At 33.6% G+C, this 13,370-nt stretch overlaps 1 protein-coding gene and 1 non-coding gene across 2 annotated transcripts; one reads left to right on the forward strand and one right to left on the reverse strand.

The window, feature by feature from the left end:
- Positions 1–6,684: 6,684 nt before the first annotated feature.
- LOC108662417 (uncharacterized) lies at positions 6,685–11,695 on the reverse strand. The gene is made up of 6 exons (XM_088807630.1): positions 11,614–11,695; positions 11,083–11,337; positions 10,913–10,930; positions 8,441–8,698; positions 7,006–7,070; positions 6,685–6,915 (listed from the first exon to the last, which is right to left on the reverse strand). The coding sequence occupies exons 1-6, from the start codon at positions 11,693–11,695 to the stop codon at positions 6,685–6,687; spliced, it is 909 nt and encodes a 302-aa protein (XP_088663756.1).
- Positions 11,696–13,091: 1,396 nt separating this feature from the next.
- LOC148762032 (small nucleolar RNA R71) lies at positions 13,092–13,198 on the forward strand. Its single transcript, XR_016027277.1, has one exon. It is a non-coding gene; the product is annotated as a small nucleolar RNA R71 (small nucleolar RNA).
- Positions 13,199–13,370: the final 172 nt, after the last annotated feature.

A 13,370-nucleotide genomic window follows, 5' to 3' on the forward strand; every position in this document is an offset into this window, starting at 1 on the left:
AATGCAAAAAAACTTCGTATTAATCAATTTGTTAGAAATATAAGCTTAAAGTAAAACTAAAAAGAGAGGGTGAATTTGTTGTGAAATAAAAGTTCTCCCTTTATCAAAAAGCTTCGAAGATGAAGCAATACATATGAGAAAATAAAACAGTAAAACAAAGTATAAAATGAATGAGTAAATAGTAAAAAAATAAAGAGTACTTAGTGGGATTTTTATAGAGGTTCGGCCTTCCAATGTCTACACCTTGATAGTACAAGGAGTTTGAATCCACTATCAGCTTGCCTTTTCAATAGGATCAAATGTAATCTTTACAACATGCCTTTTAACAAGATCAGGTGTAACCTTCACAACATGCCTTTCACCAGGATCAAGCGTACCTCCATTAAGACACTACCATTTTCAGCTTCAAGCACAACCTTTACTTAAAATGCAACTTTTAAAAAAATCAAGCCAAACCACTTAACCTTTTGCTCGGAGGTATAACCAATACAACAATGGATTCTAAAGAATCTCTATCTCAAAAACTCTGAGAAGGTTGATAAGGAAGTTTTGGACCAAAAAGATAAGGGCTTTCTCAAAGGATATGAATGATCAAGGAAGGTTTAAGCTCAGGAAATATCAGATGAAGAATAAAAATATGATCTTTAGGTTTTGCTTTTGGTTAAAGATAGGATTTTTCTACTCACAGCTCTTTCTCTTGTTTTTTCACTCTTTTCTTCTTCAAAGATGATTCAAATTCATTTAAATTCCTTGCTTTAATGTTTTCAAGGTAGGTATTTATAGCCTCTGTAATTTTTTACCTATTGGAGTGAAATTTGAATCACTTCCCATATGTTTTATCCAGCTTGCACAATTTTGTCGCATATGTAGAATTGATTTTGCTATTGAGTTGTCAATTTTTCCCAAAGTCTGGAACTTTCTGTCTCTAGGGAATTGATTATTCTATTATGAGATGTTAGTTCTTCATAAAGTCTAAAACTTTCTAGCTTTAAAGAATCGATTCTTTAAGTAATCAATTCTTCTATTTTGAGATGTTGGTTCTGTTATAATTAGGTTCAAAAGTAGCACCTTTGCAATCTTAGAGAATCGATTCTTCTACCTTAAGGTGTTGGTTCTTCATTATGGTCTAGCATCAAAATTTGAATTTGAGCTTGATTTTTGGCATTCTGATAACTCTATTAGATAAAGTTATTTTGTCACATTTTAGGGGCTTAAGTAACTAAGTCGTTGAGATTTAAAGTTCGAAATTGAGTATTTTACTTGTTTTTCTTAATTAAAGTCAATGCATGTTGAGTATTTTAGTTTAAGTTATTTTAGTTTAATTTTATGTTAATTTGTTTTAATTTACTTTAAATTTAGTCATTGCTTATCACTTTTATTGCTTTTTGTAGGAAATTTTATGAAAGGGTCTTACTTGGTGATAATCTATGAAGTATGGTGATAGCTTTGTTTGTACATGCTGCAGTATTTCGAGTATAACTTCCGCTATAGAAACTCAATTGATGTATTGTTTCAACCATTAGGAAGCTAAGAGATAGGGGTACAACTTTTATGTTTACCACTTTGCCCAATTTAGCTCAAAAGAAAGAGAACATCGCGTCACAAGATAAAGTAGTGCAGTAGAAACAACATAAGAGAAGACATCCCATACATTGACCCAAGCATAGGGCGAATTGATGCTAGTCTAGAATCCTAAAGCATGTGTAATACTCCGATGAGATATTACACAATTTCCTAACTTTATTGAATCGTTATATGTCTATAGGAAACAACTAAATTAAGTTCTTAAAGCCAAGGTTCTAAAATTGACTATATGTGACAACTAGATGTATGTCTACCCTAATTGCACATCAAAACACTTCAATTCATTTCTAAGTGTAGTGAACACACATTATCCAAATCAAGGTCTAATTTAGACTAACTTTCTCAACTATTATCTAAATACCTAAACACATTTAAGTGGTGATCAAGTGAATAAATGGGCAATAAAATAAAATTTGAGTAAACATCAATGTTTCCATAAAAAATAAGTAATAAACCAATACAATATCCAAGCTACATATTAAAATGCACCATAGCCCTAGATTAAGAGTTCTAGCTCAACATATTCAAAATACAAATACAAATCTCAGCAAAATGAAACATTTCTACAAAAAGAGTTAGAGAGAGAAAATCAAATCTAGTGTGAGAAATTCTTTGGAGCAGCTTTTTCATCATTTAATCTCTTGATTTCATCTTCTTTTTCTCTCTTGGTTCTAGCCTCCTTTTACCCAAATTTTGTGTTTAAATCCTCCTCGCCTTTTTAGCACTAAAAAGATTGTATTTATACCTTTTTTGTTAGCTATTTGATGTAAAATCGGATGGCCAAAAATGTGCAAAGTTACGTGTTGGAGCCTGGGCCCCCAAGGTTCTGTCTTTGGCTATTTTTTAAGGTGTTGGGCAGTGCAATTAGTACCTAGGCGCTGAGAGCTGGGTGCCTAGGCACCCAAGCTGGTATCCACATAGCCTGCAGTCTACTGCAATCAGTCAACTTCCTCCTTATTTTTGACCTTGATCCCTTTTGAATTGGATGAAGTTTTGAACATCAAAGTTGTAGCTCTTTCTCTTATCTTCCATAGGGTCAAGAATCGTGTCAATCAAAGTTTTGTACCTTATGATATGCTTTAATTACTACAATATGATTTAAGGTCAACTTAAGCAAAAGTGCATAATACTTTGCTAATTTGACTTCCAAGCTCTTTTACACCTTCACCAACTTATAGCACAATCAATAAAAGGTATAAACATGACTTAATAACATGGAAATAAACTCAAATTGCTTACTTAAACTACTAAGGCATGCATAAAATAAATACTAAGAAAAATGTAAAAACAATGTCTAAATTAATTAAAAATAAAAGGACATTAGTCAGTTTTAGGCTTAAAATAATGTAAGATAACTCTATAAAATAGTGTTATCATTAATTTCATTCATTAGTCCCATGAGCCACTCCACCCAATAGTTACATTATGGCCATCTAATGTTTAGGGATTCGACTTGGTTGTACCATTACATAAAAGTAATGAACCAAGAATGGGGTGAATTGGTTACCAAATGAAAATTCCCCATTTTTTTTCAAATTTGATGTGAAAGATTCAAAAGCAAGGTAATAAAAATAAAGCATGAAATAAGCAAATAAAGTGCAAAAAATAAAGAGACTCAGTCATGATTTCTAGAGGTTTGGCCTATAGTGCCTATGTCTTATCCTTTGATAACACAAAGAGTTTGAATCCATTATGAACTACCTTTCAAGAAGCAAGCATAACCTTTACACAAACACTGCCTTGTCGAGACGAGCAAGCATAACCTTTACACAAGCACTGCCTTGTCGAGACGAGCAAGCATAACCTCATTGTCAGTTTAAATTTTACTATGCAAGTATACATATCGAATAGATAGTATATAAGCAAGCAGAGTATCGATCCCACACTTCATCTAAATCTTACCTCTCTTCCTTAACTTATTTCAATGGGTTAAATTACTAACCTAGAGTCCTAAATTATTTATAAGGGTCTCCCGACTCATCTTATAAAAATATCTATTTTAACCAAAACACTATATCGCTATGTAAATTGAAGTTAAAACAGATTTGTTAAGTTCAAACTCTAATCTAGCTACATATGGCTTATAGGTATATCTTTATCCTATACGCAAATCAATTAATATGATCATATGCTATCTCAATTTTAGTCTACACTAAACTTCATTTCTCAAGTTTGTTTCGGTTCCTAAATCAATTTAATTGGTGATCAAGAAATTAAAAGCATTAAGAATAAATTAGAATAAATAATTCAAATCCCATTAAAAATAAGTAAGAAATAGATTAAAAACTTAGATTACATGTTACTTCAATTGTAATCCTAGAAAAGAAAATTAGATACTCATGATTGTAAAAACAAATAACATTATAATAAATTCAACCATTGAGAGTAACAAGGAAAATAAAAGCCAAGGAAGAAAACAAAACAATATTTGCAGCCTTAATCTCCAAGTTTCAGCCTCAACTCCTAGCTTATTGAATCTCCCAAAAGTTTTTTCCCCTAATGTTCTTCAAACTATCCTATTTATACTAATAAACTTAACCTAAAGTTCCATAAGTTGACCTAGGGTTTAATTGGGCTTAAAAGTGTAATCAGAGGCCCAAAAATCAATTGTCAATCTTTACAAATTTCTATTCTCGATATAGTATGTCTAGTCATTTTCCAAGCCAATTTTCTCTATCTTCGACGCAGAATTGGTAAAGTGATCTTCATTAAAGTTATAGCTCTGTCTCTTAGCTTTCCAATGGTCCAAGAATCACATCATTTAGAGTTATGTGACTCAAGTTATAGCCAAAACACCAAAGCATATGCAAGCAGACTTTCGGGTCTTTCAACATCTCACTTTTCAAAATTAAACCCAATTTCTTTTAGTTCTTACAAAAAATATAAAAACTAATAAATGATAACCAAATTAAAAAGAATAACATAAAATTAAAATAACTCACTTAAAAATAAACTAATTATAAAAATAACTAAAAATAAATAAATTATAATTGAAAATTAAGAACTTAACTAATATTTAATAACAAAATTAGAATAAAATAATTCTATAAAATAAAATTACCACACCCCAAAACAGAAGACTTTGCTAGTCTTCGAGCAAAAAAAAATCACAAAAAGAAAACTGAACATAAAAAAAATCCTTGAACAAGATATATAAGTACCAAATCATGATTTTTCAATTTTTCCTCAGAAATTAACTCAAATTCCAACTTAAGGTAACATGCAGCTAATCCTTAAATTCATGCAGCTAATCCTTAAATTCATGCATCAATTCAAATGAGACCTTACTTTTCGAATGGACTTTCGTGTGTGTGTGAATGCTCTTTTACAAAGAATATCATGCAATTCGGATTAGTTTTATGCCAAATCTAAGCATAGATTAGTACTAGGATCCCATAAGTTTGCTTTTCATCTCTCTCGCCACTAATATAGATTAACACTTATTCAAGGATCAATAGGTCTTTATCAAGCTTGTAATGTAAGGCTAGGATCAAGGTATGATAAAAGATATATTTAAGCTCAAATTCACCGTAAGCACTTAATCAATCTAGAACATATAAAGAGCTCAATTTTTTTTAAATAGCACCCTCAAACTTGAAGTAACCTTTCCTTTGTACAACACACTTTATTTCTTTTCTTTTCTTTTTTTTTCTTTTTTTCAACCCCCAAACTTATTTTTGACAATTATAAACTAGGGGTAATTTTGCTAACAACCAGCACTTTTCTTTTCACCTTTTTCCCTCAATTTATCTTTAAGCTCTAACCATTCCTTAGAAAGACTAAAATACTTAAAGAGTGAAAGGTTCAAATTGCTAGATTTAAATAGATAGGTCAAGGCTAACATAACTGTGTAATTACAAAGAAAAGGTAAACTAGGCTAAAAAAGGGTGACTAAGGATAAATATAACAAGGTAGGTTCAAAAAGGCTCAAACGGTCCAAAGATGGCCTAAATCACTTCCTATCCTAAGTGTTATCTAAGTTTCGCCTCGAGAGAGAATCAAACAAATTCTAGAATTCTTGACTTCACTATACTTTTTCTTCACCATAAAATCTCTCTAAATCACACAAAAATTCTAAGTAAAAGAGTATAATGCTCAAATTATTGGAAGTCACATTCTAAAATAAAGCTATCACAAGAATATCACATAAAATTAAATCATAACTATATGTTTTCCAAAAGCTAAGAATCAAAAGATTAATTAAAATATCATCCTAGGATTGGGACAATCATGAATGAGGTGCAACTATTTTTTTTTAAACATATTAAAACATGCAACACATAAATAAATATGTGAGACATATCTTAAAATAAAGCTAACTAAAAAAAAATTAACTAACACAATTTTAAACCATTCCCCCAAACTTGGAATAAACATTGTCCTCAATGTGATACAAGAAAATAAAAGTAAAAGAACAAGAATACTCCCTTAACTCTAAATCTGTAGTCTACATGTCCTCCGCATCGTCACCACCAAAATCGTCATCAGAGTCAAAATCCGTAGGTAACGAAGGAAAAGTATACATGTCCATCCCAATGTGCTCGGCACAGGCTCCATCATCTACTCAATCGCCCGACTCTACCTTTCCTGACGGTCTAATTGACAATCAATGCCTTCTATCCATTGAGCAACACTAGGTGTGGGAGCTACCTATGAAAGTAGAGGAGCAACTTGGGAAGAACTACCAGCACTTGATGCAGATTCCTTTAATCTCTTAAGAATGCCCATGGTGATGGGAAGTTTTGGTTACTGCAACTCCTCTTTATCGCTCCAATGCATACCAGCTCTCGCACATAATGTAGTGATCAAGAAGGGAAAATCGATACCATTTCATTTAGTGTGGCCCGTATGTAAGATGGCATAAGAGATAACCTTACCAACATCAATGGATTTTTGCGTGACAATGGCATAAATAAGCACTGCACGATCCCTCGTGACATCACTGATACGAGTGGAAGGGAGTAACTGTGCTGCTACAAGGTGTAACCAAACTTTCAGCTCCTTTTTCATGACACTTCATTTGAATGACACTGGCTCACCATACGATGTTTTCCATTGAGCTCCCTCAACACACAGTGTTGATATAATCTCATTGCAATCCTAATGATTGCCTAAGTACTGCCCATATTCATCGTTTTCAATATTGGGGGTGCCAAAAAATGCATTGATAGCTTGGCTGTGAAGTGGGACTTGTTTTCCATGAACAAACGCCACACCATCAACATGCTCAACCACATTCGCATAAAACTCTCGAACTACAAGAACCATTGCCGCTTCAAGTTGGTCACTAAATCGCTGCCAATATCTGTCGCTAAACATGTCATGAATGTCCTTGTAAGACAGAATGGGGATATCTGTCCCTCATTCGGGAATTGGCACTTTATTGATCAAGGACGTATGATATCGCGTAGAGGCTTTTACATAGATGAACTTCGATCTATCAAAAACACCACTGGAGCTTGGTTTGGATCGTTTTGGTGCCATTCCTATACAAAAAAATTTAATTATCAAAACAAATCCAGAGGAAAAATATGCAAGTAGTATTGCATGAACAAGCATGAAAATATGAAAGATCTACAAGCACGAATTTAATTAGTACTTGTCCAATTCAACAATATAAATTCAAGATTTCAATTAACAATCTCACTTCTTAAGATGCAACGTATATTCTCTATGCCTCACAACATTAAGACAGCCTTCTCATAATCATAATTGTCACAATGCCACAATCTAATTATAAAATAAAAAATAAAAAGAATTCTATGACAATGTACTCATCCAAAATTATCAAATATAGCATGTGTTGCACCAACAATTCCAGAATTTATTTCTACTTGCTAAACCAAACATCAAAAATTAAACAAACCCATCATTTACCCATATCAACGAAGCATTTATCAATTATATTGACAGCAACTAAAAAAAAAATCCATGAATCCATTAGATGGGGAACAAGAAGTAAGCATTAATCATAAAAATTGTCTACACTCTAAGCATAAATCATGAGGAAGTAGGAAAACCCATTAACAAACATGCACAATGGACTCATTCAATGTGAAAAAAATTATAAAATTTACTATTAACACCATCCTCATCCTCTCTCTGTACAAAATAATTGAAAACTAAATATTTGAAGGAGGGAAGGAGGAGTGCTTACCTTGAGAGTGCAATAAGTGCAAGATTTTAAGTGAAAATAGAAAACAAATCCAAGCATAAATAAAATGCATAAACTTTAAGTGCAAAGGAAAGAAGAAGGTAGTAGAGTTGAAAAGGAATGAGGAATGGGGGAAGGTGTTTGGTGGCAGGAGAAGAAGAAAGTGAAAGAATAAGAAGAAAAAAAATAAGAGGGTTTTTAATGAGGGTCGCTGCGCTCAACTGTAACGTTCGAAGCATTACGCTTCAGGTTTAAGCATCGTGGCTATGAGGGTTGAGTGTCGTGGCACTCAACCATTCAGTTTTTTTTACTCCATTGTTCAGTGTCGCGGCTCTCACCTTGAGGGCCACAACATTGAAACATTCTATTTCAACCATATTGCTTGCATATTTCATGGCTGCAGCTTTCAATTTGAAGGTCACGGCTCTAACTTTCTTTTTTGAAATTTTTTTCTTTTTTTTCTTTTTTTTAGTTGTTATTTTTTTGAATTTTTTTAAAGAATTACCTAAAAAAAATATAAAAAAATTAGACGAAAAGAAATACACAAAAATGTATGAAATAAAATAACGATGAAAATAAATAAAGTTGAGGAACTTGGGTTGCCTCTCAAGAAATGCTTCATTTATAGTCTTCGGTTGGACTAACTTGGATTCTCGGTCATGTCAAGCAAGTGAATTGAGGAATTTTGATGATAAATTTTGCCTTCCCAATAATGCTTCAATCTTTGTCCATTGACTTTAAATTTTTGACCATCTGTCCCTCTAACTTCGATTGCTCCATGTGGAAATACTTCATTGAAAATGAAAGGACCAGACCACCTTGATTTGAGCTTTCTTGAAAATAATTTCAAGCAAGAATTATAAAGCAACACTAATTGTCCTAGCTCAAAGCTTCTTTCCACTATATTCTTATCATGCCATTGCTTTGTTTTCTCTTTGTAAAGTTTGGCATTCTCATAAGCTTAAAGGCAAAATTCATCAAGTTCTTTTAATTGTAACAACCTTGCTCACTTCCTGCTTGTAAATCAAAATTTAACTTCTTCACGGCCCAATAAGCATTACGTTCAAGTTCCACCGATAAGTGACAAGCTTTACCAAAGATCAACTTATATGGAGACATACAAATTGGGGTCTTGTAAGCAGTCCGATATGCCCATACTGCATCATCCAATCTTTTTGCCCAATATTTTCTTGTGGGACACACTGTTTTCTCCAAAATCCTCTTGATTTCTCTATTTGATACTTCCGCTTGGCCACTAGTTTAAAGATGCTACGCAGTTGCAACCTTATGTTTAACTCTATATTTTGCCAAAAGTGCATCAAAAAACTTGTTGCAAAAGTGACTCCCCTCATCACTAATAATTGACCTTAGAGTGCCAAATCGAGTGAAAATATTCTTCTTAATGAAATTCATCACCTCCTTCGAATCATTATGAGGAAAGGCTGTCGCTTCAACCCACTTGGAGATATAATCAACAGCAAGCAAAATGTATTTGTTGTTGTATAAAGATATGAATGGACCCATGAAGTCAATACCCCGTACATAAAAAAATTTTATCTCTAGGATGTTGTTGAGAGGCATCTCATGTCGCCTTGAGATATTACCCACTGTTTGGCACTTGTCACAATGCAAAAAAAAATTGTGAACATCTTTAAATAATGTAGGCCAATACAAACCTGATTGGAGGACTTTAGCTACAGTCCTTGTGCCTCAAAAGTGTCCTCCATAATCCGAAGAATGGCAATGATGAAGCACACTTTGAATTTCTTCCTCTAGGATACATTTTCTAAAGATCTGGTCTTTACACTGCTTGAACAAGTAAGGATCATCCCAAAAATAAAATTTAACATCATGCAAAAATTTCATTTTTCTGATGAACATTTAAATCAGGGGGAATAATATTGCTTACCAGATAATTCACAAAATCAACATACCAAGGAAGTGATTTCTTACCAATTTGAAGGATTTTTTCATCAGGAAAAGTCTCCTTGATTAAAGTTGAATCTTTACCTTAATCTTCAATCTCCAATCTTGAGAGGTGGTCTGTCACTTGATCTTCTATTCCTTTTCTGTCATGAATCTCTAGATCAAACTTTTGTAGCAAGAGAATCCACCTTATAAATCTTGGTTTAGCATCCTTTTTGGTAATCAAATATTTGATAGCTGAATGGTCAATGTACACTATCACTTTTGCCCTCACGAGATAGAAGTGAAATTTGTAAAAAGCAAACACTACAGCCAAGAGCTTATTTTCTGTGGTTGTATAATTTTTCTAGGCCTCAGTCAAAGTCTTCCTAGCATGATAGATGGAATGGAAGATTTTATCCTTCTGTTGTCCCAAAACAGCTCCCACTGCATAATCACTCGTATCACACATTAGTTCAGAAAGAAGAGTCCAATCGGGACTAATTATGATAGGTGCAAATATTAATATTTTCTTTAATTCATCAAAGCAACAAGACATTTATTATCAAACTTAAATGGCACATCTTTTTCCAAAAAATTACAAAGTGGTTTAGAAATTTTTGAAAAGTCTTTAATAAATGTTCTATAAAAACCAGCATGGCCAAGAAAACTTCTAATACCTTTGACATTTATTGAAGGTGGTAATTTCTCAATTGCTTCAATTTTTGCTTTATCTACCTTAATGCTTCTACTAGAGATCTTGTGCCCAAGAACAATACCTTCTCGCACCATGAAGTGACATTTCTCCCAATTGAGCACCAAATTTGTTTCTTCACATCTCTTGAGTACCCTAGCAAGATTTAAAAGACAATCATCAAAATTATTTCCCAAGAAAGAAAAATCATCCATAAATACCACCAAACATTTTTCCACCATATCTATGAATATGGCCATCATACATCTCTGAAAGGTGGCAGGTGCATTACATAATCCAAATGGCATTCTTCTAAAAGCAAAAGTGCCATAAGGACATGTAAATGTAGTTTTTTCTTGATCTTCAAGGGCAATAGCAATTTGGTTATAACCAAAATAACCATATAGAAAACTATAATATTCCTTACCAGCCAAGTGATCCAACATTTGATCAATGAATGGAAGAGGGAAGTGATCTTTCCTTATAGCTTTGTTGAGCTTGCGGTAGTCCATGCACACTCTCCATCAAGTCACAGTTTTTGTTGGAATGAGCTCATTATTGTCATTGGCCACCACAGTCATTCCTCTTTTCTTAGGAACACATTGAACTGGACTTACCCATGAGCTATTAGAGATAAGATAAATTATTCCAACGTTCAACTACTTGATGATTTCTTTCTTGGCCACTTCTTTCGTGATGGGATTCAATCTTCTTTGCTGTTCAATTGTGGTTTTGTGATTTTATTCAAAGAGAATTTTGTGCATGCAAACAGAAGGGCTAATTCCCTTAATATCAACTATGGTCCACCCTATTACTTTCTTGAATTCTCTAAGTGTTCTCAATAACTTTTCCTCTTGCATGTTAGTAAGAGTAGTAGAAATAATAACTGGAAGAGTAGAACATTTTCCAAGAAAAGCATACCTCAAGTGTGCAGGCAAAGGTTTGAGTTCCAAAATAGGTGGTTCCTCAATGGAAGGCTTAGAAGCTGGCATCAAAGAAGCTGAAATATTTAAAGACTCAAATTGATGATTAGTTCTAAATCTGGAGTGAGCATTTAACAAATTTAAATATTCGATAAATTCATCATCACCCTTGTCAAAATTAGCAACTAAACATGCTTCAAGAGGATCATTGGGATTTTCTTCTAAGAAAACATCATGTGTAAAGTTATTTACCACACTCACAGAAAATCAGTCTTCAGATGTTACAGGCAGTTTTAAAGCTTTGAAAATATTAAATGTTACTTGTTGGTCTTGAACTCTCAAAGTGAGCTTACCTTTTTCAACATCAATCAAAGCTCTAGTAGTTGCTAAGAATAGCCTCCCAAGGATGATTGGAATTTGCTTATCTTCTTCCATGTCAAGAATTATAAAATCAACTAGAAAAATAAATTTATCTACCTTGACAAGAACATCTTCAATAATTCCCCTTGGATACAAATAAGAATGATCAGCTAGTTGTAAAGTAACAGAAGTGGGTTTGCATTTTCCCAAACCAAGTTTCTCAAAAATTGACCAAGGCATTAAATTGATACTTGCACCTAAATCACTCAAAGATTTTGCAAAAAATAAATTACCAATAGTGAAAGGGATTATGAAACTACCTAGATCTTTGAGTTTTGGTGGCAGTTTATTTTCAAAAATTGCACTACACTCTTTCGTAAAGGAGACAATTTCAAACCCACCTAGCTTTTTCTTTTTGGAGAGGATGTCATTTAAGAACTTGACATAACTGGGCATTTGTTCCAAAGCTTCAGCAAAAGGAATATTTATGTGTAATTTCTTGAAGACATTGAGGAACTTCTGAAATTGCTTTTCAAGCTTTTGCTTTTGGAGCCTTTGGGGAAATGGTGGTGGAGGATGGATGACTTGAGAAGTTCCTTGATTTTCAGCCTTGACATCTTCTTTCTGTTTGACTTCACTCTCTTTCTCACACATTCCTTCCTTATCAACGTCTAAATTCTCAAGTTTAATTGCTTTTTCATTCACCCTTTCAATCTCTTTTCCACTCCTTAAAGTGATTGCTTGGCATTGTTCCTTACCTTTAGGATTGATTTGCGTGTCATTGGGTAAGGAACCTTGAGGTCTATTGTTGATGGCATTTGTAAGCTGTCCCACTTGGGTCTCAAGATTTCTCAAGGAGGCTCCTTGACTTTGAATTAAAGCATCAGTCTTGGATATATATTGCAAGAGAAGTTCTTCTAATTAGGACTTCTTTTCAAGAATTTGTGGTCTAGCTTGTTGTTGAAAACTAAGAGGTATGATGGGTTTTGGATTGGAAGGCCTAACATTGTTGTTCCATGAAAAGTTGGGGTGGTTTCTCCAACCAAGATTATAAGTATTAGAGTATGGGTTATTTTACTGTCTATTGAAGTTCCCCACAAACTGGATTAATTCAGAATTGTATGGACATTGATCATTTGAATGGCCATCTCCACACATCTCACAAACTACAAGTGAATTTTGAACTGCATAAACTCTCAGTGTGTCAAACTTCTTGGACAGTGCAGCTACTTGTGCGGCTACTTGAGCAATTAAGTTGCCAAGTACTTCAATTTCATATGCTCTAACAGCTTTTCTCGGACCCGACCTTTTTTAAGGCCATTGATAATTATTTGAAGCCATCTTTTCCAACAAATTATAAGCATCTGCAGCATTCTTACTCATTAATGCCCCACTAGCAACAATATCAATTGTAGTTTTTATTGACCCAACCAACCCATTGTACAATGTCTGAACTTGCAACCAATCAGGAATCCCATGATGTGGACATCTTCGCAGTAGTTCTTTAAACCTCTCCCAAGCTTCATATAAGGACTCACCATCAAATTGTGTGAATGAAGTGATATCATTCCTCATCTTTGCAGTCTTTGCAGGCAAGAAGAACTTTGCAAGAAATTTTTGAGCCAAATTCTCCCATGTAGTGATCGACCCATTAGGCAATGAATTAAGCCAGCTTTTTGCTTTATCGCTCATGGAAAACGGAAACAATCTCAATCTAATAGCATCATCAGTTACTCCATTGTATTTAAAG

The sequence above is a fragment of the Theobroma cacao genome, chromosome 6 (assembly GCF_053813885.1).
Source record: "Theobroma cacao isolate CCN51 chromosome 6, ASM5381388v1, whole genome shotgun sequence".
Lineage (NCBI taxonomy): Eukaryota > Viridiplantae > Streptophyta > Magnoliopsida > Malvales > Malvaceae > Theobroma > Theobroma cacao.